This window comes from Canis lupus, chromosome 9, assembly GCF_003254725.2.
Source record: "Canis lupus dingo isolate Sandy chromosome 9, ASM325472v2, whole genome shotgun sequence".
Classification (NCBI taxonomy): domain Eukaryota; kingdom Metazoa; phylum Chordata; class Mammalia; order Carnivora; family Canidae; genus Canis; species Canis lupus.
Genome location: NC_064251.1, coordinates 2,958,023 through 2,979,241, shown reverse-complemented (window position 1 = coordinate 2,979,241; position 21,219 = coordinate 2,958,023). Strand labels below are relative to the sequence as shown.

General features: G+C 64.5%; 1 protein-coding gene across 15 annotated transcripts in view; it reads right to left on the bottom strand.

Annotated features, from left to right (window-relative positions):
* The window catches only part of RBFOX3 (RNA binding fox-1 homolog 3), a 446,986-nt gene that overhangs the window by 54,733 nt on the left and 371,034 nt on the right, over positions 1–21,219 (bottom strand). For 2 of the 15 annotated variants that reach the window (XM_025468213.3, XM_049113857.1), the window contains exon 1: positions 20,229–20,772. The exons of 9 other annotated variants lie outside the window; for them this stretch is intronic. In XM_025468213.3, the coding sequence (XP_025323998.1) occupies positions 20,229–20,333 (105 nt within the window). In that variant the 5' untranslated portion in view covers positions 20,334–20,772. Of the gene's footprint in view, positions 1–20,228; positions 20,773–21,219 lie in introns of those variants that run through there. 4 more of the 15 variants (XM_025468226.3, XM_025468210.3, XM_025468212.3 and 1 more) reach the window with 4 other exon arrangements.

Genomic DNA, 21,219 nt, shown 5'->3' with positions numbered 1-21,219 from the left:
GGGAGAGATCCCCCGGCCCCTCCCACTCTCTGCCCCGGGAGCTTGGATACTGGGATGGGACGAGCTGGGGGGTGGAGAGCTGGGCTGCGCTAGTGGAGGGAAAGACAGGTGCCGGGGCTGAGGTCCAGGGGAGAGGGCCTCCCCCGCTGCCCCGCCCCCACCCCCATGAGGAAGGGACTGGGAGGGAGGCGGTGGCCTGGACGCTGGCCCTGCATCTCCTCCCTTCCGCTCCACAGGGCAGACAAGCCCCCCCCCCCCCGGGGAGGGGGCCTGGAGCTCACGCACAGCCCCCCAGAGAGCCGCCTGGGCTGCTGTGTGGGGACCGCCTGGTCTCATTCCCACGTGGCCCCGATCCCGGGTCCCTGGAGGCCACAGGAAGCCGGGGCAGGAGGGGTGAGGTGGGACCCGGGGCACGAGGGAGGCGTGGGCAGTGCTGGCGTCTGCTGGTCACCGTCACAAGGTGCCCGGGGCGGGCCGAGCCTCCCAGGGCACACACACCTCCATGTGCCATGGGGCACCACCCCACAGCGGCCTTCTGGCCTGAAGTCCCCTGTGGGACCAGGTGGGGTGGACGAGACACGCCCTGCTCTCCGGGACCGGGAGCCCCACTGCCCTGGTTGGTGCACCCGACAGTGATGGGCAACAGGCGTCCACGTCCACCCGGGCACACCCAGGCACACATGTGTGCACGCCCACAGCCCCCCACACCCAAGGTGGTGAGGAGGGCACCCGAGGGGTCACCAATGCCACCACCTCCACTGAGGAGAAGAACCGACAGGAACGGCTCCATGACCACGTGAGGGTCCCCGTGCCATGAGAGGCTGGAGAGCCCACCTGGTCCTGGGGCTCCCCCGGCCTGGAGAGGGCAGGTGGGCGGCCCACAGCTGACTGCCCAGGCCTGCGCCTCAGGTGAGCGTCCAGCTCTGGCCCCGGGGAGCTCGGCCCTGATCCGAGGCCTGGGGGACACGGCACAGCTCCAGGCCGGGAGGGGAGAGCCAGGCGAGGCGGGTGGCCGGGGTCACGGCTGGCCCCGTGGACGCCCGAATCGGTGCAGAGGCCTGAGCATGTGAGCACGGATCCGAGCGGGACAGGCCCTCAGGCTTGTAGGGTGGGGTCTCGGCTGTCCCGGACGGCCACGGCCCCAGGTCTGCATCCGGGTGTCCCTGGGGTGGGGGGCAGTCGCCACACACTGCTCTCCTGCTGCCTTGTGTGCCCCCTGGAGCCGGGCCCCCCAGACCCTGGCCAGACGACCCTCACAGCACAACGGGAGACCCACAGACCCATCAGGGGGCGGGAGTTGAGACCCGCTCACCCCCATTCATCCTCTTCTAAGAGACCCCTCTTGGCCCAGGCCCTGAACTTCCGTCTGGCCTCGCCCTCCAGTGATTTTTGAGCTCAGACGGGCCCTCCTGAAGATCACCTGAAGCTGCCGCAGGATGGAGCACGCAGCCCAGCTATCACAGGGTCACCGGGCCAGGGGTGCTCCTGGAGGCTCCCTGGAGGAGGGGGCCCCGCCGGGCCCTTGGCAGATGTCTAGGAGCGAGCAGAGGAGGCGTCAAGTCAGGTGTGAGTAGAAATCAAGTCATGGAGGCCAGACAGATGTCGGCGCTCCTGAGCCCAGAGAGCAGGGTCAGGTTGGGGGAGGGAGGGACGCCGAGGAGCCCCAAGAAGCTCCTTCGCTGCCAACACACCCCACAGACCTGGAAGGAGGCCGGGGAACACGGTGTAGCTCTGGCACGCACCCCCATCCCGTCTCCTCTCTGCAGACCAGCCCGCTCCAGGGCCCCGCACGACCTGACCCCTTTGGGACGTGGGTCCTTCTGCACCACAACACGCCTCTGGGGCACGTGGGGGTCAAGGGGCTTTCTCCTCGAAGCGAGAGCTTTGCTCCCACAGCCCCGGCGTCAGTCAGGGTTCCCCCCTTCCAGTGTGGCCCCCCGACCCCTCCCAACCCTGCACACACTCGTGGGGACCATGGCCTCCTGCGGGGCGCACAGTGGCCAGGGCATCAAGGCCGACCAGGCTGTCGCCACAGCAGGCCCTTCGGGGGCGGAGACAGGGAGACAGTTGGGGACCAGGCGGATCAGAAAGTAACCTCCAGCCCCTGCCCCCCGTCAGCTGCCTGTGCTGAGAAGTAGGGGCAACGCTCGTGCTCCCTGAAACCTCGGGTGGGTCCCCTTAGACCGGCTGCATGGTCCCAGCCTCACTTCCGGAGCTGGGCGTAATGGGGGCGTTAGGACAGAATCGAATTTCCCTTTAATCACAACGGCCCACAGATACTGTTTAATCTGTAATCCGGGAGTTACTGTGGTTTCCCCTCTTGCACACACGTGTTCCTGGCCGCACGCACGCGGGGGGTGGGGGTGGTGGGCGCCGCCACAGGACTTGCTCGCCCTCCGCCCGGGGAGGCCCAGCCCCGCCTCCGGCCAGGCCCACACGCACACGGGCCGTCCGTGTGGCCGTCACATGTCACACATGCATGAACTGTCCTAATAGGCAGACGGGAGCATAATTTTTCCTCTGATTACATATTCAGCACTTCTGAGAAAATGAGATTTTAGTAATTCAATTGGACTGAGAAGCAGGGCTATAATAAAATGAAATTTGTAACAATCGTGCAGTTAAATTAGTTAAATGGAGAGGAAGAAGCTGTGGAAAATTGACCCCTTGATCTCCTAAGGACTAATCAGACATTTGAACTAAGTTGTGCTAACAAAGCCCTGGGGTGTTGCGGGAGGAGGCCTGGGGTCTGCAGGGTGTGCAGGGGGACAGACAGCCGGGCGGGCGGGGAGCCGCGGGCCCCGAGAACCCATGTGAGTGGCGCTGGCGGCAGGCGGGAGCAGGGAACGGGGAGGATGCAGGTGGCGGAATGGAAAAACCCTGCAGCACACTTTCTGCATCTGGCAGTTCTCAAACCCTAGTGTTTCCAGCACCCCCCCGGGGCCACCTGGAGCGGGATGAGGTTGCCAGGGGGACCAGGGATCATGCGGGAGAGTGCGCAGGGACGTTCCCGAGCAAGTGCAGGCATGGCGGGGGCCGTCTGGGGGAGACAGGGTGACAGCTGGGGACTGAAGTTTCAGCGTCCCCAGGCCACCTCCCACCCCCAAACGGAGAGGCTCCAGCTGTGGGAGAGAAAAGCAACCTTCTGTGCGGCCTGTGGGTGGCGGTGGGGGGGGCCTCCGCCCCACCCCGCACCTCCTCTGCCTGAGGTCCCCCCTCCCCGGCCCAGCACCTCCTCAGATCGGGTGTGCCACGGGGACGAGGTGTCCAAGAGCTGGCTTTGCAAAATATAGACTTGCACAGCCTGGCACCAAGCTCCCGCCAGACTCAGCAGCCCTGGGGTCTTTCTAAGGAAAAGAGGCCGCCTGGCTCAGCCCTCTGGGACCCTCGGCGTCTGGGGTGTCCAGATGGGGTGTCGGCACCAAGCACCGGGGAAGACCCAGATCCCAGAAACAGGGGTTTGCGCCCGACCCGTGGGCTGGGGTGCGCCTCCGGGAGGGGTGCGGAGAGGCTGGAGGGCATCCTGCACGCCCCCTTTCCGACTTGGAGCTGGACCCTCTGATTTCAGGGAGCCCACATCCAGGAGAACATCCTTCTGGGAAGACCCGGCCAAGATAACAGGTCCCCCTTCCCCAGAGCTTGACAGCCAGAGGGCAGGACTTGAAAGACACAAAGGTGACCGGCCAGCCTGGCCGCGGGGACTAAGGTTCCAACCTGCCAGGGGCGGGAACCCCCAGAGGAAGGCCGGCCCCCCACGGCCAACCTGTGCCCACCTGCTTTTCCCGCCTGGCTGATGTGAAACCCGTGTAGAAACCCCTGCAGACGGGGGGCCCCGGGGTGTCTGGGCACCTGCCAGGGGCCCGCAGAGGCAGCGCCCGTCTCCCCACCCTTGGCTGCTCTGTGCCCAGGTGCTCCGGGCAGCTCCTGGCCAGATGGTGTCCAGACGAGCCTGCTGCAGCCCACCCTGCCCACCCGCGGGGAGCCTTCGCCCAAGTCCGCCCCTTTTGCTGAGCCCTGCAGACAGGCGGGGGCCCGCTCTGAGGGCGGGTGGGACCTGCCCCTGGCCCTGAGCATGTTCTCAAGTGTCAGCAGAAGCAGCTTCCCCCTCCCCTGTGCTGGCCGGGCCCACCCTGGGCAGGGGAAATCAATAAGGAAGCCTGGACATGTCGGTGTCAGAATTCTTCTCCATCTGGTCCTGGGGAGGGAAAGGTCGGGGAGACAGACGTCCAGTTAATGCTCCGGGGCTGGGCAGGTCCCCCGGGCAGGGGCTGCAGGTAGGGAGGCCCCGGGGCAGGCTGGCGAAGCCTCGTCTAGGGGGTTGTGGGGACACAGGACAGCTCAGGGCATCAGGACTCCGCAGGGGTGGCCCCGGGCCGAACACATTCCAGGGCTGTTCCATCGGATGCTCGAGCCCCCCCCCCCCGCCACGCCCCCACGCAGGTGCCGCCCACAGAGAGAAGCAGGAGGGCTGTGGGGCCTCTCAGGGGGAGGAGGACGAGGGTACCCTCCACCTGGTCCGACCCCCCCACCCTCTGCAGTTTGGGGGCGAGGGTCTCTGTTCCTGGCAGCGGGGAGTTGCTCTGGGTGCCTCTGGGAACGGCCACCTCTGCCCATGAAAGTGGCACCTCCAGTGGCCTGCGGGGCAGGGGACACGGCCAGGACAGCAGGCTCTCTGGGCTATGGACAGGGGTGGGCCCGGGCGGCCCTTCTGGAGCCTCACCTGGGTGGGGGCCTGGAGCAGTGGGGCTGGGGGCGGGGGGCGGGCAGGCCCTGAGCTGTCCTGTTCCTCCGCTCCCCGCACCAGCACCCCCGCCCCAACCCCGGGGACCCAGCGTCCCACTCATCCCCCACTCCTGGTGCCAGCAACAAGGCGAGCGCCATCTGCTCAGGAGAGACCTGGGCCACACCCCGGTCTTCCCAGTGGAGAGCCAAGTGCCACCGACCCAGGCCCTGGGGTGACACGGCTCGGGCGGAAGGGGGCAGCCGGGGGCGGCACAGATGGCGCCCACCCCCCCCACGCCAACCCTCCGGGCGGGCTCCCCCCTCCCAGGCTGCGGCGAGCCACTCAAATATTTATCCTTGTTTCATTTTCCAAAAGGGGAACAAAGAGAAAGCAATGGAGAGAGGAGGAGGAAAAAAAAAAATCCAAGTTTCTCATTTGAAAGTTAATTAGTCTAATTAGGTCTAATTAAGAGCCCCCAACACAATGCAGCTTGCAAATGAACTGCCAACTCCTCATTTCCTTTGGTTCTCATTTCAAACGGAGCCGGGGAAGCCTGGAAGGGGCGGCACGGTGGGGTCCCCTCCCTCCGGGGGGCAGAGGGCCTGGGGGGGAGCGCAGCCCGCAGGCCCATTCTTCCACAGAGGGCCTCCCCTGGGGGTAGGGGTAGGGGAGGGACTCGCGCCCGTTGCCACCCTGTCCCACCCCGTCCTCTCCGCGGGCTCCCTGGGCATCACCCGCCCTCCAGTCTGACTTTAGGCTTTACCCGGGGGCAGCCCCCCCCGCCCGGCCCCGCTCCCCGGTTCTGCGGGCTTCCACGACTTAGGTGAGGGCAGGCGGTCATGAGGGGCTGAGTCCCGGTTTGGGGGCCTGCCGCCCCGGCTGGGAAGGAGTGACCCGCAGGCCCTGGGTTTACAGAGTCCCAGGTTGGCAGACGCACGTCGCAGGGCCCCGTACCCGGCGCGCCCAGAGCTGTGGCGGGGACCCAGGCACGACGGGCTACCACCCCGCAAGGCCTCTCCCGCCCCCGCCCCCGCCTGCCCCATTCCTCCCAGGGCACCCGCCCAAGCAAGCCCTGACCCCAGAAAAGACACAGGAGACACGGCTCCACAAGCCCCCAAGGCCGGGCCTGCCTCCCTGCATTCCTTTTGCTTTTTTTTCTTGGCCTTGCATTCTTCATCTTTATTTTTTAATTTTTATTTATTTTTTTATATATACACATATATTTAATGGAAGTTCGATTTGCATTCCTGAGGGCTCCCACCCCGGCACAGCCCCTGGGAGGATGGCAGCCGCCGCAGGCCCACAGTGGGGGCAGCGCTCAGGTCACGGCGGGGGGTGGGGAGGTGTCCAGGGCAGGTGTCAGGGGAGCCCACTACGGGGTGCTGACAGCCTGGGGCTGCAGACCCAGCAACGCAGCAGCAGAACGGCTAGAGGGGCTGATTTCTGAACCAAGATCAAAAGAATTAAGTAGGCTTTGCCTTGAGCCACAGATGAAGGGGGGGGGGTCCTTGAGCCACCCAGGGGGAGCAGATCTGTGGGGGGGGAGTGGAGGGGCTTCAGGAGGACCCTGAGTGAGGCCACAGCTTGGAGGACAGTGATGCCAACCACCCAGGCCCCGAGAGCGTGCGCCCCATGGGGCACGCGGACTTGGAGGGAAGCCCACCCACCCTGCCGGCTGGGGCTGCCCCGAGAATCACAAGTAAGGGAAGCCCCCAAGGAGCTTCCCAGGTGAGGAAAGTTCTGCTTGCAGTGGGTCGTACAGCTCGCCCTTACGGGGGGCCAACATCACTACCGGCAAATTAGACTCAAAAACACGGTTCAAAAACAGTAAGGGGCAGAGCCTGGAGTCCTTGCCCCCGGGGAGAGACGCCCTCAAAAAGCGGACCACGTGGGAACCAAGGGAGCCCGGGTGGAGCAGGGCGCTCTGTGTGCAGTGCCCCAGGGCCAGCGGCCTGTCTCCCCAAGAGGGGCATGCCGCCCCCGTCTTCCTAGTCTCTCCTGCCTTAGTTTTTCTTCCCTGTAAAATGGGCTGATCGCCTCTGTCCTGGGCTGTGCCGAGCCAGGCACGAGGCTGGGGAAATCCTCATGCCACTGGCTCTTTGGGGTCTCCGTCAGGGCCCCCCTTCCAGGGCGGTGCTGATCTGGAGGGGTGTGGGTGTCCCAGCACCACACTGTGCCCCTGGGTCTGGCAGGGATGCACGGCCCCCTTGCAGCCTCCCCGTGGGTCACAGGGCCCCTCCTCGTCCATCGCAGGCCGGAGTCCTCTGACCTCCCACCCTGTCCCGCGCTGGCATCCTTGCTCCTCACTGCAAGCCTGCAAGCAGCCTGGCAACTGCAGAGGGCGGGCCCCTTGGTGGGTGCCCCGTCCTCCTCGTGCACTTGTGCGGTCTGCTGCCTGGATTTTTGGCTCTCGCTTCTCCTAGTGAGCCCCGCCCAGGGTCCCGGCCAACCTGCACCCACAGTGGAGCTGGAGGTGCCTGGAGGTGGGGGGGCCTCGGGAAGCTGCCTCTCTCGACTCTTGGCACCTTGTAGGGTCTCTCCAGGAGCAGCACGGAGCCTGAAAGATTCTAGCAATTTCCAAAGAGGAGGGAGGGAGAAGATGCAGAGATGCCAGCTCTCTGGCTGAAGAGGTGAGGGTCCCTGGCTGGATGCACGCCACGGGGCTGGGTGGCGGGCAGGTCACTAGGGCTGGTGTCAGCGCTGTATTTACAGGAGTTAGAAGGCAGCAGAGCTGCCATGAGAGATTCAGGTGCCCCGGAGGCTCTGGGCACACAAGCCCGCTGTGACATCTCCCCGAGGGGCCCCCGACCTCTCTGACCCCCAGCTCCTTGGGCACCCAGTGCCCACTGGGCCCACTGAGAGGCTGCGCCAGGTGAGAAACGTCTGGCCGGGCCTCACATGTACACTTTCAATTCTGAATTAAAATAAATCCCATCATCAACTTGTGAATAGCACAATTACACTCCATTTGCTCAAGCATGGGCTTAAATTGTTAATTTGCTAAATGGAAATATTTAAGATAAACTACACACTTTGTGACCTTATTTTAGCAAGTCCCATTCCGGATTTAATATATCTGTGGCTTTTTAAAGAGGCCGACGCCCGCCGGGGCTGACCCCATCCCCAGCCTGGGACTGGCCACTTTGGCTATACCAGGCCATGATCCAGCCCCCGCACTGGACACAATGGAAGGAGGCACAGATAATGCACAGACCGGAGATGGCCAAGTGCCAGGGTCACTGAGCCCGTGACCGGCAGGCCCAGCCTGTTCCTATTTGCCCACCACGCGCACTGCAGCAGGAGGCGGAGGCCAGGCACGCTCAAGGAGGCCGACTTCAGGACAACAGAGGGCTCTGCAGGAGGCTCTGGGGACCTGGACAGGGAGGGTGGCCCGGCAAGGGACAGCCATGGCCCCCTCTGCCAGCCTGTGTGCATGGCTCATCCTCCCCACTTGCCCCATCCTCGTGCCCACCTGGGCCATGGGTCACCCGGGCGGTGGCGTATTGGTGCACACATCGGGGTGGACGTGCCAGCCCGGAGAGCCACTCACTGTCCACTCTACTTTGTCCACAGTTCTTAGCCATGTGCGGCCGTGTTGGACGTGCAGCAGCCACTCGGGCCACTCCTGAAAACCCCTGCATCAGATGTGCACACGCCCTGGCCAGGTTGGCTCCTGCACCCCGGAGACCCCCGAAACGGCCACACAGCCCCCTGCCCCGCAGCAGCCAAGGGTCCGCTGCATGGTGCTAGGACCGCGGGAGTCCATCGGGGGTGTGGGCCCGAGGAGCTGGGCGCTGCACCAGGGCTGGAGGAGCGGTGGCCGGCCGGCCCTCAGACCTCAGGGACCAGGCACCCGTTCAGTGGGAGGCCAGTAGAGGGTGGCTCCGAGGGTCACACCCGGGGATGCAGAAACCTGCTGCCTCCCGGGTCTGCAAGCCCTTGAGGGCAGAGCCCACAGCCTCAGGCTGCAGAAGCCATGGTGGCCAGACACGAAGGGCTCCCGCTGTGCATGATTCTGTTAACGTGCAATGTCCAGAAGAGAGAACTCCACACAGACAGGGCTGCTGGTGGTCGGCCAGGGGCTGGGGCCGGGGCGGGGGAGCGGCTGCTTGATGCCCACGGGGCGAAAATGTCCTGGAACTGGGCACTAGTGATGGTTGCAAAACTGTGAGTGTTCCAAAACCACGGATGGGGCTGTATGCTTCACAAGGGTGTATTTTATGATGTGAACTACACCCCAGTTAAAAAAAGGGCCACAGGTGGGAACCACACGGTCCAGACAGAAGAAATGGTTGGATGGTGGAGGAGGCGGGCCAAGCTTGCTTGCATCTAGAACATTCTTGCTCCTCGAGCCTCAGAGTCCCCCAGGGGCTGTGAGGGAAGGCCCCTTCCCATCTCCGTCGCCTGTGGACACTCAGCCACTTCCCTGTCAATGGGGCACGTGGCCGGGCACAGATTGGGTGCCCGGCTGGTTGGATAGGGCAGGCCACTGGCTCCGAGATGACCAGTGGATGGAGGGCAGGGTCTCAATCGTGAGGGTTTACTGGGCATCTGCCACGTGCCAGGCACTGTCGTACGTGCAGACGAACCTGCAGAGTGAACACAACGCACAAGGAGCCCCTCCCCTTGTAAAGGATCGCGAATAAACCGGTAAAACGTGTGATGTTATCAGATATCTGTAAATGCTGTGGACAAAAATATAGCAGGGGAAGGCGGAGAGATGGGCGGCAGGGGGAAGGTGGAGACATCGGGGGTGGCTTAATAACAGTCCAGAAAGGTCTCAAGAGAGTGAGCAAAGTCTTGAAGGAAATGAGAGAGCACGACGGGCAGGTGTCGGGGGGCCGGCACTCCTGGTGGAAGACCGAGCAAGGGCAGAGGCCAGGAGGCTGGAGCTGCCTGACGGGAAGCGCGTGTCCACCTGCGGGGTAGGCAGGCACCCCCCAGCCCGGCTCAGGGCGCTCCCGCGGGTCAGCCTGTTTTTCCCACCAGGTCCCGTGCCCAGAATCGCCCGACCCCCTCATCTGCGAGGCCTTCCCAGACGGTGCCCAAGTGAGCTTTCCCTACCTGTGACCTGCTCGCCCCTCTGTCAGGTCCTCTGGCTCCCGTCACCCTCCACGCAGGAGGCTCTCACAGCAGGCCCCGAGCCCCTGGCCAGGTGTCTGGCAGCGGCTGGGGACGCTGGGGACGCTGGGGCGTGGGGCTACTGCTTCTCTGGAACGAGGCAGCAGGTGGTCCCATCTACCTTGCAAATAAGCTCTGGAGCACGTCCGACGGCAGGATTCGGGAGGGCCGCCGGGGCAGCAGCCGGGCTCAGACCAGATGTTGCCAGAGAACAGGAGGTGAAGGTGTTAAGCTTCCAAAAGGGTTTAGCCAGATGTTCACAGCTGTCTGGGGCAGCCTCCGCAGGGCTGGCTGGATGGGCGGGAAAGGAGGCCAGAGGAGGGAGCAGGACCCAAGGGTCCTCTGCGGGGACGTCAGCCTAGCCTGGTGCTGCGGGAGGAGGAAGGCCTTTCTCCACCCGCAAGCCAGGCCCGGAGCTTACAAGTGCCGAGTGCACGAGGCCAGGGGCAGGGACAGGGCTGGGGTCAGGGCCACCAGAACGGCCCACCCACCATGCATCCAGAAACCAGCCTCAAGCCAGAAACCATCACCGACGCCACAGGGACCCACCTCCTCCACGGCCCACGTGCACGTGGAACATCAGAATCTTCCTCGCTCGGCCCATCCATCGTATCCCTACCCCTGCAGCCTCCGTTCCCTTCCCCGTAGACCTGAGCACACCGCTGCCCTGCTCAAGGCTTTCCGTAGCTCCCTCTTGCCTACTGAGAAAAGTCCAAGTTTCTCAGCTAAGACCCCTGAACGCTCTTAACTGCCAGTCTGTTCCCGACGCCCCAGGTGCCAGGAAGCTGGCACTGAACCCCCGGTCTCTGTGGCTCTCCTCTGGGATGGTCCAGGTCCACTGCCGACACCCAAGGCAGAGCCCAGCTGCTCCGAGCCGCCTGTGCGGATGCCCCCACACCCTCCCCCTGGCTGCAACCAGCCTCGTTCCTTCCAGACCCGCGCTGCCCACGGCAGCAGCCACCGGCCGCACGTGGCCTCCGAGCCTCCAAAACGCAGCTGGGTCTGATGCGCAACGGGCCATGAGTGAAGAATAGAGTGGCTTTCAGAGATTCAGCATGAAACAAGGACGCCAGATACCTCGGTCACGTTTAGATTGATTAGATGTTACAATGGGCACATTCTGGGCTGGGGGAAAGACAAGGATGTCATTAAAATGAATGTTATCTGTTTCTTCGCACTTCGGTAAAAGCGGCCCCTAGAAAACTCCGCACCCCATGTGGCGGCGCTGCTCCGGGTCAGGGGTCGGCAAACTTTTCCTGTAAAACTGCGAACTCCTCCAGCAAATATTTTGAGCTGTGCGGGCCATATGGTCCGTGTCGCCACCGTTCAACTCTGCTGTTGCGCGTGAAAGCTGCCGCAGACGGCACGTCAACAAACGAGCGTGGCTGCGTTCCAACAAAACTTTTTTTTTTTTTTTTTTTTTATAAAAACAGACGGTGGGATGGATCTGGCCCAGTGGTCTCTGCTGTAAATCACCGGTTTCCAGACTTTTGAAGAGGAAGACTTACCAGAATGTTACTTTTTTTTAAAGGGGAGAAAGGGGGAGATGGGTTCCAATCACCAACCTCTTATTTTACCAAATACAGATGTCAAAACAAAACAAAAACAAAAACCCAGCAGATATCACGGTCACTTAACTCAAACGGACATTTTATACGCAGAAACAGATTTATGCTCACGGAAATCATTACTCCGTTCAGAGGCGTCGTTTTCTGAGCGCCACGGGCAGGTGGACACTCTGTCAGGGACACAGACTGCGTGCGGGCCGGCGCTGGCGTGGTCAGGACGACGCCGTGGGGCTCAGACGTGCGGTCACGGGAGGGATCGCAAGGCCACCCTCGAAGTGCCCCACGTTCCAGAGCACTGGGACCCCCCCCCGATGCCCCCCTCCCCAGACCCTCCACTCCGTGCTGCTTCCGACAGAGGAGGCCAGGGGGCCTGAGGGGGCCGAGGGGGTCTGTGTTTCTAGCTGGCTGCCTGTGCTGCCGGGAGTGAGACCTACTGAGCTCTGCGTTATCCCACGGAACTTTCTGCGATGACGGGGATGTTCCAGCTGTGCCCAGCGGGGGGAACAACCACGACCCCGCATGAGCCATGGCCTCAGAAATGCGGCTGGTCCGCCCCGGTACGTGCCGTACGTGTGCCGCGCTTCAAAGACTCCTACGGGAACCAAAAACGCCAACCGTGTCGCGAATAACAGACCGCGTGCTGGGGTGACATGTGGGATATACTGGGTTAAGCGAGATGTAACACGGAAATTCATCCCTTCCGCTTCTTTTCACTTCTTTTTTTTTTTTTTTTTAAGATTTTATTATTCATGAGACACCCAGAGAGAGGCAAAGACACAGGCAGAGGGAGAAGCAGGCTCCATGCAGGGAGCCCAACGTGGGACTCGATCCGGGGACCACGGGGTTACGCCCTGAGCCGAAGGCAGATGCTCAACTGCTGAGCCACCCAGGCGCCCTTCTTTTCACTTCTTTTAAGTGGCTACCAGGAAACGTAAACCTTCGTACTGGCTGGCGCTACATTTGTACTGCAGGGCGTTGCTCTAGAGCCTCCGAGACAGTGAGCTAAGGCAGCCTCTGTTGAATTCCTCTGGTGACGGGGAACTTACCGCCTCGAATAACAACCAAAGCTGCAGTTGGGAGGTTACAGTTACAACCGTCCTTCGGGATCTCCCTTTACAGCACTGCCCCTTCCCGCTGTCTGGTCCCGTCCAGGCGCAGGGGGTCTATTTTCCCTGATGTGCCCACCTGCTGACCTTCGAAGATGGTCAGACTCCCCAGATCCTGGTTGAGCCTGGGATGCTCGCCGCGGATCCTCCTGAGCAGCCGTCGGCAAACACGCCACGCTGAGGCAGCGCCCTCCCCGCTGATAACGGGACGAAGCCCCGCGCACAGGCTCTCCATTTCAAACTCCACCTCCCGGGTTCGGGCAGCCACGACTGGTCCCCATGCTGCTTTGAGGGACTGAGGCCCAGGAGGAGGATGGGGTAGGGCAGAGCTGCCATCAGAACTCGCCCCTTCCTGATTTTTAACCCAAGCTTTACGCCTGCGCCTCCCCGCGCCCCTCCTGCCCGCGCTGCTGGAGACGGCAGCGGGTTCCCGCCTCGCTCCCCTCTGCTGGACGGTGTGTGCGGGCGTCATCACGGGACCTCCCCTCCTCGCTCTCTCCCCAAGCTCTGCACACACCACGCGCAGAGGCTGACCCGGCGGGGGTGGGGGGCAGCTGTATCAGGTGACCCCTGAGCCCAGGATCATTGTCAGGGAGCCCCATCGGCTCATGGGCTCACGACTCTGACTTCTCTCACTTGTTTCCTCTTGGTTCACTTAAGCTGCTTGGTCGCCTTCCTCCTGAATTCCCAACCCGCTCCTCTCCACCGAGGGACACAGGAGAACAAGGACAGCCACGCCGGGACCTCCCGTGGCCAGGAGGCCCAGAGCAGAGGTGAGGGACGAGGGGACTCTCCCTCCAGAACATCCCCAAACGCTGAGTGGTAGGTTCCCCGGGGGCAGGGGCCGTGTCTTCACGGTCATGGTGGCTTCCTCCTGCCTCAACACACAACCGCATTCATGTGTGCACACCTAGATATACAACTACGTGCACACACATGACCACACACATGCACTGCAGCCCCCCCCCCACCGACACCCACCTGCCCCCCCCACTGAAGCTGGCTTACCTGGGTGCCTGACACATGGGCACCACGTCTCAGTTGGTGGTGACAGGACAGGTATGGGCTGCGGGGCGCAGGTAGGAGCCTCTGCAGCTCCCACAGCCCGTGCCGGGGAAGTGGAAGACATAAAGTCCCACATTAGAGACACAGAAGCCCGGGCCTGGAAGGGAAGACACGGGCTGGCTCCCCATCTGACCATGTGCGTGGGCTGCACGACGCCCTCAGGGCCACGGCGGGAAAAGATGTGCTCACGGCTCCTGGAACTAAGAGTTGTGGTTGAGCAGAGCCTGTGAGCCCAGGGGCACAGGACCCAGCGACCCGGGGCCCACTGCAGGGCCCATGGCTGTTCCATGAATACTGTGTGGGTGCTCTGGGGATGCTGCTCCCACTCCTCTGGAGACTCTCTAAGCTGCCCCGGGACCCGAGGGGTACAAAGACTTTGGCAGCCCCTTGGAGCTCCTGGCCTGGGGGGGAGGACTTGCTTCCACTGCGGGGTGGAGCTGCCGCAGGTGGGCTGGGCCCGGCTGGCACCAGAGCCTCCCCGGGGCTCCCGGGAGCAGCACCCGTAGCAGCCAGAGCTCACCAGCCAGAGGCCTCCAGCCCTCGCCACGGTGGGCCTCCCTCCGGAACTGGGCTCGCTCTCCCAGGGGGCCCGGATGCCACAGACCCGCTGCACCGGCAGCACACAGGTCTGGGCACACGGTCCTGCTCCAGGCCACGCAGCCCCAGATGGAACCACACAGCCATCTGCCCATGGGCTGGCAGGCGGTACGGGGGCTGCAGGGGGCTGCACAGGCAGGCCGGAGTTCAGGGGAGGAGGAAGGGGGCTGGAATCCCCTGGGGGGAAGACGGGGTGAAGGGGAGAGACAGGGGGAATGAATATGGGAAAGGAGAGAAAGTAGGCCGGGAGGGAAGAAGGGGGAGAGGCTTAGAAGCATGGAAAAATCTGGATGCGAGGATGGACAGGAAGGCTGAAGACAAAGGCTGGAGGCCAGTCAGGAAGCTCAGAAAGAGACGCTAGGAGGAAAGAGGCCAAGGGCAGGTGGGGACAGCCGTGTGCAGCCTTGCCAGGACCCCAGAAGTCTGGGGGGCGGGCCAAGCCCTGCCCTTGGGGAGTAAGGGAGCCCCTTCTGCAGTGGCTGCTTCTCAGGGCCCAGGTTAGAATCCACCCCCTGGCCGCACAGGCCCCCGAGGGCCCCTTGATCCCACAGCACCGGGAGCTCTGGGCCCTGGCCACAGAACCACCGCCTTTGGCCCCGGCGCGAGCAGGTGCTGGGGGCGCAGGCACCCTCCCAGAGGTGGCCCCCGGTGCGGCCGGCTCCGGCCCTCTCCCGAGAGCCCCACATTCTGCTCTGAGCCCCCTCCTGTGGCTGTCCCCAGGACCACAGAGGCAGGGACCACCCGCTCTGGGACCTCAGCCTGGTCTCTCCAAGGATGGCAGCCACACGCGGTCCCCCAGCTCCGTGGCTCAGCGCCTGGTCGGACCGTGCAGGGGGCACCAGCCCCGGGTGGAGTCTGTCCTGCTGCAGGGTCCTGCCCTGCCCTCTGCAGACCTCCCAGCACGCCAACCGCTGTGGACCGAGCCCCACGTACTGCCACGCCTGCCCCTCTGGCCCCGACGGCCCCGAGGCGGGGGAGGCTGGCAAACTCGGGTCCTCACGCGGGGCCGTCGGGACGTGGCTTCTCTGTGCTCAGTAAGCGCCCAGAGCCTCGGGACAGATGGACCCACTTCACAGGCTCACTGGGGGTCCCCCCTGAAGGCGGGGGAAGGATGGCCAAGCCTACCCCAAGCCAACCCCGCACCTGGGATGCCAGGAAATGGCGTATGTCATTGAACCCCAGTCATCAACCGTAACTACAGGAAACACACGCAGGCCTCCTACCGGTGTTGGAAGACCCTACAAGTGCTGTCCGGGGAAGGATCGGCCTCCCCACACCCGCTTCGAGGCCAGCGACAGACATGGCCACCCCAGTTCCTCCAGGCCCTGAGACACACACGTCCGTCTGCATTATGACGCACCAGCTCGGCCTCGGAAGACGCCCCACGCGCCCCTGCCTCTGGGCAGAGACGCCCCCGGGGGAGCGGGGGTTCAGGCCACTCTGCTTGGCACACACTTCATGCTCCACTGGGTCTGAACACGGAGCACCCTGCCCCGGGCAGAGGGGAGAAACCCCTCGGTCCTCGAGGAGCCCCACCAGCGCGAGAGCCTTGATTCTGGGCTCTGCCTGTCGGTGGCTTTACAAGCCAGCGTGTCACCCAACCTCTCTGTGCCTCAGTTTCCTTAACCATAAACCGTGCACGTACACTCAGCAGATTCTGCACCAAAGGTGAGTGGCCAGTGCACCAACCAGGTAGGAACCCACAGAAATAACTGCTACGTGAGGCCACCAGACGACAGCAGCGGGCCAGCCCCCGACGGCTGCGCTTCTGAAGACTCACACTGCATCTGCTCTGTGCCCGGCCCTCCCGCGGGCCGGGGGTACTCGCAGGCCTGTGACAAGCGGGTCTCGGGTGGGGTTCCTGGGGTCACACGGAGGGGACACGCCAGCAACCCAGGGAACAGACAACAGCCCAGGTGCGCTTGGGCGGTATGAGAGGCCGCGGTACCTTTGCTACCGTAATTCATCCAACGGAGTTAGTGGTGTGGCTATCCTCCCACCCCCAAAATGATTATTAATAAGAGAAGAGCTTCCTAATGAATCTCAGACCCTAGAACTCCCTGAGCCCCCAGAAGGGGTTCCACGGCCCGAGGGACAGCTTCCTGCCGTCAACGACCCCCCCCCGAGCTGCAAGCTGCCTCACGCTGGCCGCGGGGTGGAAATGCCACATCCTCCGTGGAAACTTCCGGTGGTTGCCAGTGTTTTCGAGGGCAAGCGAGGCTGTGATTTCATCCCGATGAAGAAGATGAAGAAAATCAGAAGAAGAAGAGCTCAGGACACAGCCCTCAGGAAGGTCCCGGCGCTGCGGGCTCCAGGGCCTGCTCTCCCTCCCACCGCCCGCATCCTGCCAGCGCCCACCTCCCCCCCCCATCACCAACGCTCCCTCTTAAGGAACTTAGGGCCCTAGTGCCTCCCCCGCAGCGCGATTTCCCAGCTTTGCAACCGGATATGGTGATAAGATTCCTCTGTAGGACGCTGCAGCTCGATAGTAAGTCGTAACAGTGACAAAAATCCCATTTTGTGAACAGGGGGTTTCCCTCCCGCTCCCTAAAACTTTCTTCTCCTGGGGCCCAGACTGCAGCCTCACGGGGAGTCTCACCGATGTTCTAGATTTTCAAACAAGCTCCCTCCTGCTCTGAAAGGTGACCAGGATCGACCTCACCCCTTGCTGGGCTGGCCGCAATGCACCACGGATGACAGCCTTCCTGGGTCCCACCCCAGGGTCCCGAGGAGGGGCCAGATGTGGGGGGACCAGGGCTCTGGGCTGCTCACAGGGAGCCCTTGGGTGGACTCTGGCGGTGGGCTGGGCAGGCGGGGAAACCGAGGCCGCCCAGGGCCCCGAGGGTAAGCTCTTAAGGAACCAACTGCAGCCGGATGTCTCCGGGTGTCGGGTGACCTGGAGTTGTCCCGGCGGACAGTTAGGACTCTGACAAATATGGGCACCGCCTAGGAGAGGCTGGGAGGAGGGACGCCTGACGACAAGCGTCTCTAATGAATTACAGCGTCGCTGTGTCTCCTGGGGGACGTGGTCGGGGTCTCCGCACGCTCGGGGGGTCCAGCCCACGCAGCCGGAAACGGCGCTGTCCTCTGTCGCTGCGTGAACGGAGGTCGGGATGCTGCTGGTTGAGGTGTTACCTTCTAATTTCAAGTTTGAAAGACTGCACGTCTCCACTGCTTGCCTGTTTAAATGCTGCATCTCAATGCGCCGCAAACCATGTCTCTTGTCTTGCTTGATTTCCCGTATCTGCTCCTGCTCCTGTTCTCAGACACGCTGCCGAGACGGAGCACACGGCCTGCACACGGCACCAGGGCTCGCGCATGCACACCTGCCACTGCTCCGTGGGGCTCCGATCCTGGACACCTGACCGGGGGCCACCCGGGGGCCCCCTCCCCACGTGGCCTCCACTTCCCGGGGGGACACAGGAGCCTCTGCCTCAGTCCAGAGGCGGTCTCCAACTACCCGTCATTATTTGTTTCGTATCGACTCTGGGCCACCAGAGCTGCGTGTGCTCCTACAAACGTATGTCCCTACAGAAAGCCAGGAAATGGCTGCATCCAAGATCTTTCCCGGCCCTCAGGGACACACAGCCACCCGCTGCAGGCCCCTTCGAAGGAAACAGGGCCCCGCAGAGCCCGGCCCAGTGGGCACGCTCTGGCTTTCCCAGAAACTGTTCTGCTCATGGTTGACACCCACCGGGGATGGCTATGGCTCATCAGCGTCTCTTTGCCTTACCGCTGCCCCTACAGAAAGCTCTAGATACCACCAGCCGGGGACGCACCCACCCAGCCCTGGAGAAATCGGTGCGCCTTCCTCCAGGGTCGTGTGGGTACATTCACCCCAAGTGCGGGCACAGGTCTGACTCCGTCAAGGCTGTGCCAACGTTCGGCATTCTTCAGAGGCCACTACTTCATCTTAACTCGACCCTCTGACTCAGCCTGAGAAGACGGGATGCTTTCGTCCTCTTTCTCAGAGGAAGATCCTGAGGTTCAGAGAGGTGAACGGACTTGGCCTAACACAGCCAATATGCTGTGGATTAATCTCCAATCTCGCGGTCTGCCTGCGGAGCTGGGGTCTCCTGGGGTCTCCTGGGGTCCAGCAGACCAGGACATTCCTGGGGGTGGCCATGGGGGGTGGGGCAGACACTTGCTCCTTGAGTGGTCTGCTCCAGGATTTCACCTGTGAGCTTGTTAGAAATGCAGATTCTTGGGCCCCACCCCAGAGGTCCCCAAGTGACTGCTGCACTCATAGAAATTTGGGACGCCCTGAGAGGCTCACCTCCCGGGCCTGCCCCCACCGTCTGCGACTCCAATGATGATGGGGGAATTGGGGAAGTTGGCGACGGCTTGGGCTTGGATACCTGCCTGCCTGGGGGGCATGGGGGCCCCCCCTCAGCAGCTCTCGTTGCCACTGAGCTGTGCCCAGGACCGCCCAGCTGTCACAGGTGGTCCTAGGGAGGGTGGGACCAAGGGCCAAGGTCTCTGCACCACAGGCCGCTTCGACTGCCGTCTGTGCCCACCATCGGACAGCCCCCCATCCCTCCCTCTGCAGCTGCTCACATGCTCGGCACCGCCCGCCGTGGGGATCCCTGTAAGGGGCCGGCCTGAGCGCCCAGCAGCCCGAGGTCTGGCTGATCTGGCTCAGTTCTGAGGGCCCCTTCTTCACCTGCATGGTCCACAGCTCCTCCGGAGCCCCCTGCAATGGCCCCTTCTTTCTTGGCTCTCCGGGGAGCCCAAGGGGGGCACAGCAAGACAAGAACCCACCATCCGAAGGCCCAGCCCCACCTGGAGCCTGTCATCGTCTCCAAGAAACACGCTTCTGTGTTCCTCCCTTTAGATGCATACATGGGGGAGGTGGTGGAAATCCACGTTCACCCAGTCGATGAGGCCCGGCCTGACCCTGACCGCCAGCTTTGGCGAGATACCCTCTACCCTCTGCCTCCCACCTCCACGCCCACCCGTGGTGGAGACCTGGTCCTGAGGGAGCCCTCCAGCTGGGTGTGTAGGCCCCAGGACAGTCAGCCTGAAGATCTCCAAGGCCTCTCCAGGCAAGCAGCCGCCCCCATCCCTGCAGGCCCAGCAGAGGTTCGGGGTGCTAAAGATAAAGAAGGCAGCCCCACGGTGCGGGGAGGGAGGAGGAGCCCTGAGGTGTGGGCGGCCGGGTGGGTGAGGCGGGGTACTGCAGCCCCCGGCCGGCTCTGCCTGGGGCTGGCACTGGGAACCGCAGCCCCGAGAGACCCGGGGGCCCGGGGGAGGCGAGGAGGTGCCCCCTGCATCCCCAATGCAGGCCTGGGACCGCGCTGCTTCCGCATCGGGTGGGATCGCAGGACCCCCGCCCCGCGCACCGCGGCAGGCGGGCGGGCAGGCGGCCGCTGATGCCCTGCGCGCACCTCCGTGGAGCGTCCTGGGGATCTGGGGGCTCAGAGGCGCTCGGCTTTCCGCCCCCCTCGCCAGCCCGAGCTTCCTGCGCAGCCCCGCAGATCGCAAAAGTGCGGCCCCAGCCCCCTCCCCGCCGGCCGGAGCCCCGGGGCCTCCCTCGCCAGCCCCACGGGCGGGTGGCCCGTCTCCCCCGAGGCCCGCGCGCGGTCCCCGCTGCAGCAGAGCTCGGCCCCCGCCGCCGCCGCCGCCGCCCGCCGCCGCCTCCGCGCGGCCCCCCCGGCTTTCCCGACGCTGCCGGGGAGGCCCCCCCCGCTCCGCGCCCCCGCGCCCCCCGCAGCCCGGCGCGAAGTTCCCCAAAGTGACCGCGGCGCCCAGAACCGCCGCCCCCTCCCCTCCGGCTTCCCCCGAGACTCCGCCCGCCGCCCCCTCCCGCGCCTTCGGAAAAGTTGCGAGCGACGCCCCAAACTCCGGCCCCCCGCCCCGCGCCGCGCGCGCGCCCCGGCGACCCCGCGCTCGGCCTCGGCTCCCCCCGCCGGGCCCGGGCGCCATGACGCGGGGAGCGCAGCGGGGCCCCGGCGGCGGCGCGGAGGCGGAGGCGGAGGCGGAGGGCGCGGGGCGTGGGGCGCGGGGCGCACGTGCGCGGGCGGGGGCCGGGGGGCCGGGGGCGCTTACCTGTTGGAGGTAGAGGAAGGCGGGCGGGCAGGGCACGGAGTGCGGGAGCATGCTGCCGGAGTTGGACAGCAGGAGGCAGCCCGAGTTCGCCATGGAGCACAGCATGGGGCGGCAGGGGGGCGCCGGCGGCCCGAGGCAGCTCTGCGCTCGCTGCGCGGCTCGCACCCTCCGCGTCCCTCGGTGTGTGCGCGCGCCCTGCCTCCCGGCGCCCTCTCGGTCTCCTCCTCCTCCTCCTCCTCCTCTTCCTCCTCCTCTTCCTCCTCGGGCCTCCCCTCCCCCGCGCGGCGCTCCTCAGGAGGGAGGCATGCACGGCGCTGCCCTGCCCGGGCGCGGGTGCCGGGGGGAGCGGCGAGGGCGGCAGGGGAGCGGGCGCCCGGCACTTTGGAGCCGCCGGAGCCCTGTCTGCAAAGAGTGGTGCGTGTGCGTGTGAGTGCGCGCGTGTGCGCGCGTGTGTAGCGGTGGGAGGGGGAGTCCCCGGCGTACTCCAACATCAAACAGAGCCCCGCACCGAGGGAAGAGGATGCGATCGCACGCTTAACCCCTCGCCCGCCGGCGCCCTCCCGGGGCCCCCGCGCGCCCCCCGCCCGCGCCCGCCGGCGCCCCGATCCCCGCGCCCCGCTCTGCCCGCTGCGGAGGGGAGCGGCTCCCCGGCTCTGCGGCCCGACCGGAAGGCGCTCGTCCTGCCTGGCGTTCCGAGAGGCGCCGCTCGCAGGGGAGGCCGGCTCGGTGGCGGTGGCGGGGATGTCGGTGATGTAATGAGGGCATCTACGCAGAGGCTTCCTAGCCGGGGAACGCTTCTCGGCTGCCCGGAGCTTGGAAACCCGGCTGGAGCCCCCGGGAGCTTCCCCTGCCCGCCCGCGCGCCCCCCGGACCCCGTGGACACCCTCGGCCTGGCCCAGGCACGCGGTCCCGTGGATATTTCACAGGGGGCGGGGGCGGGGACAAGGGGCACCGGCCACAACGCGTCCTCCCCTCCCCACAGCCACACACG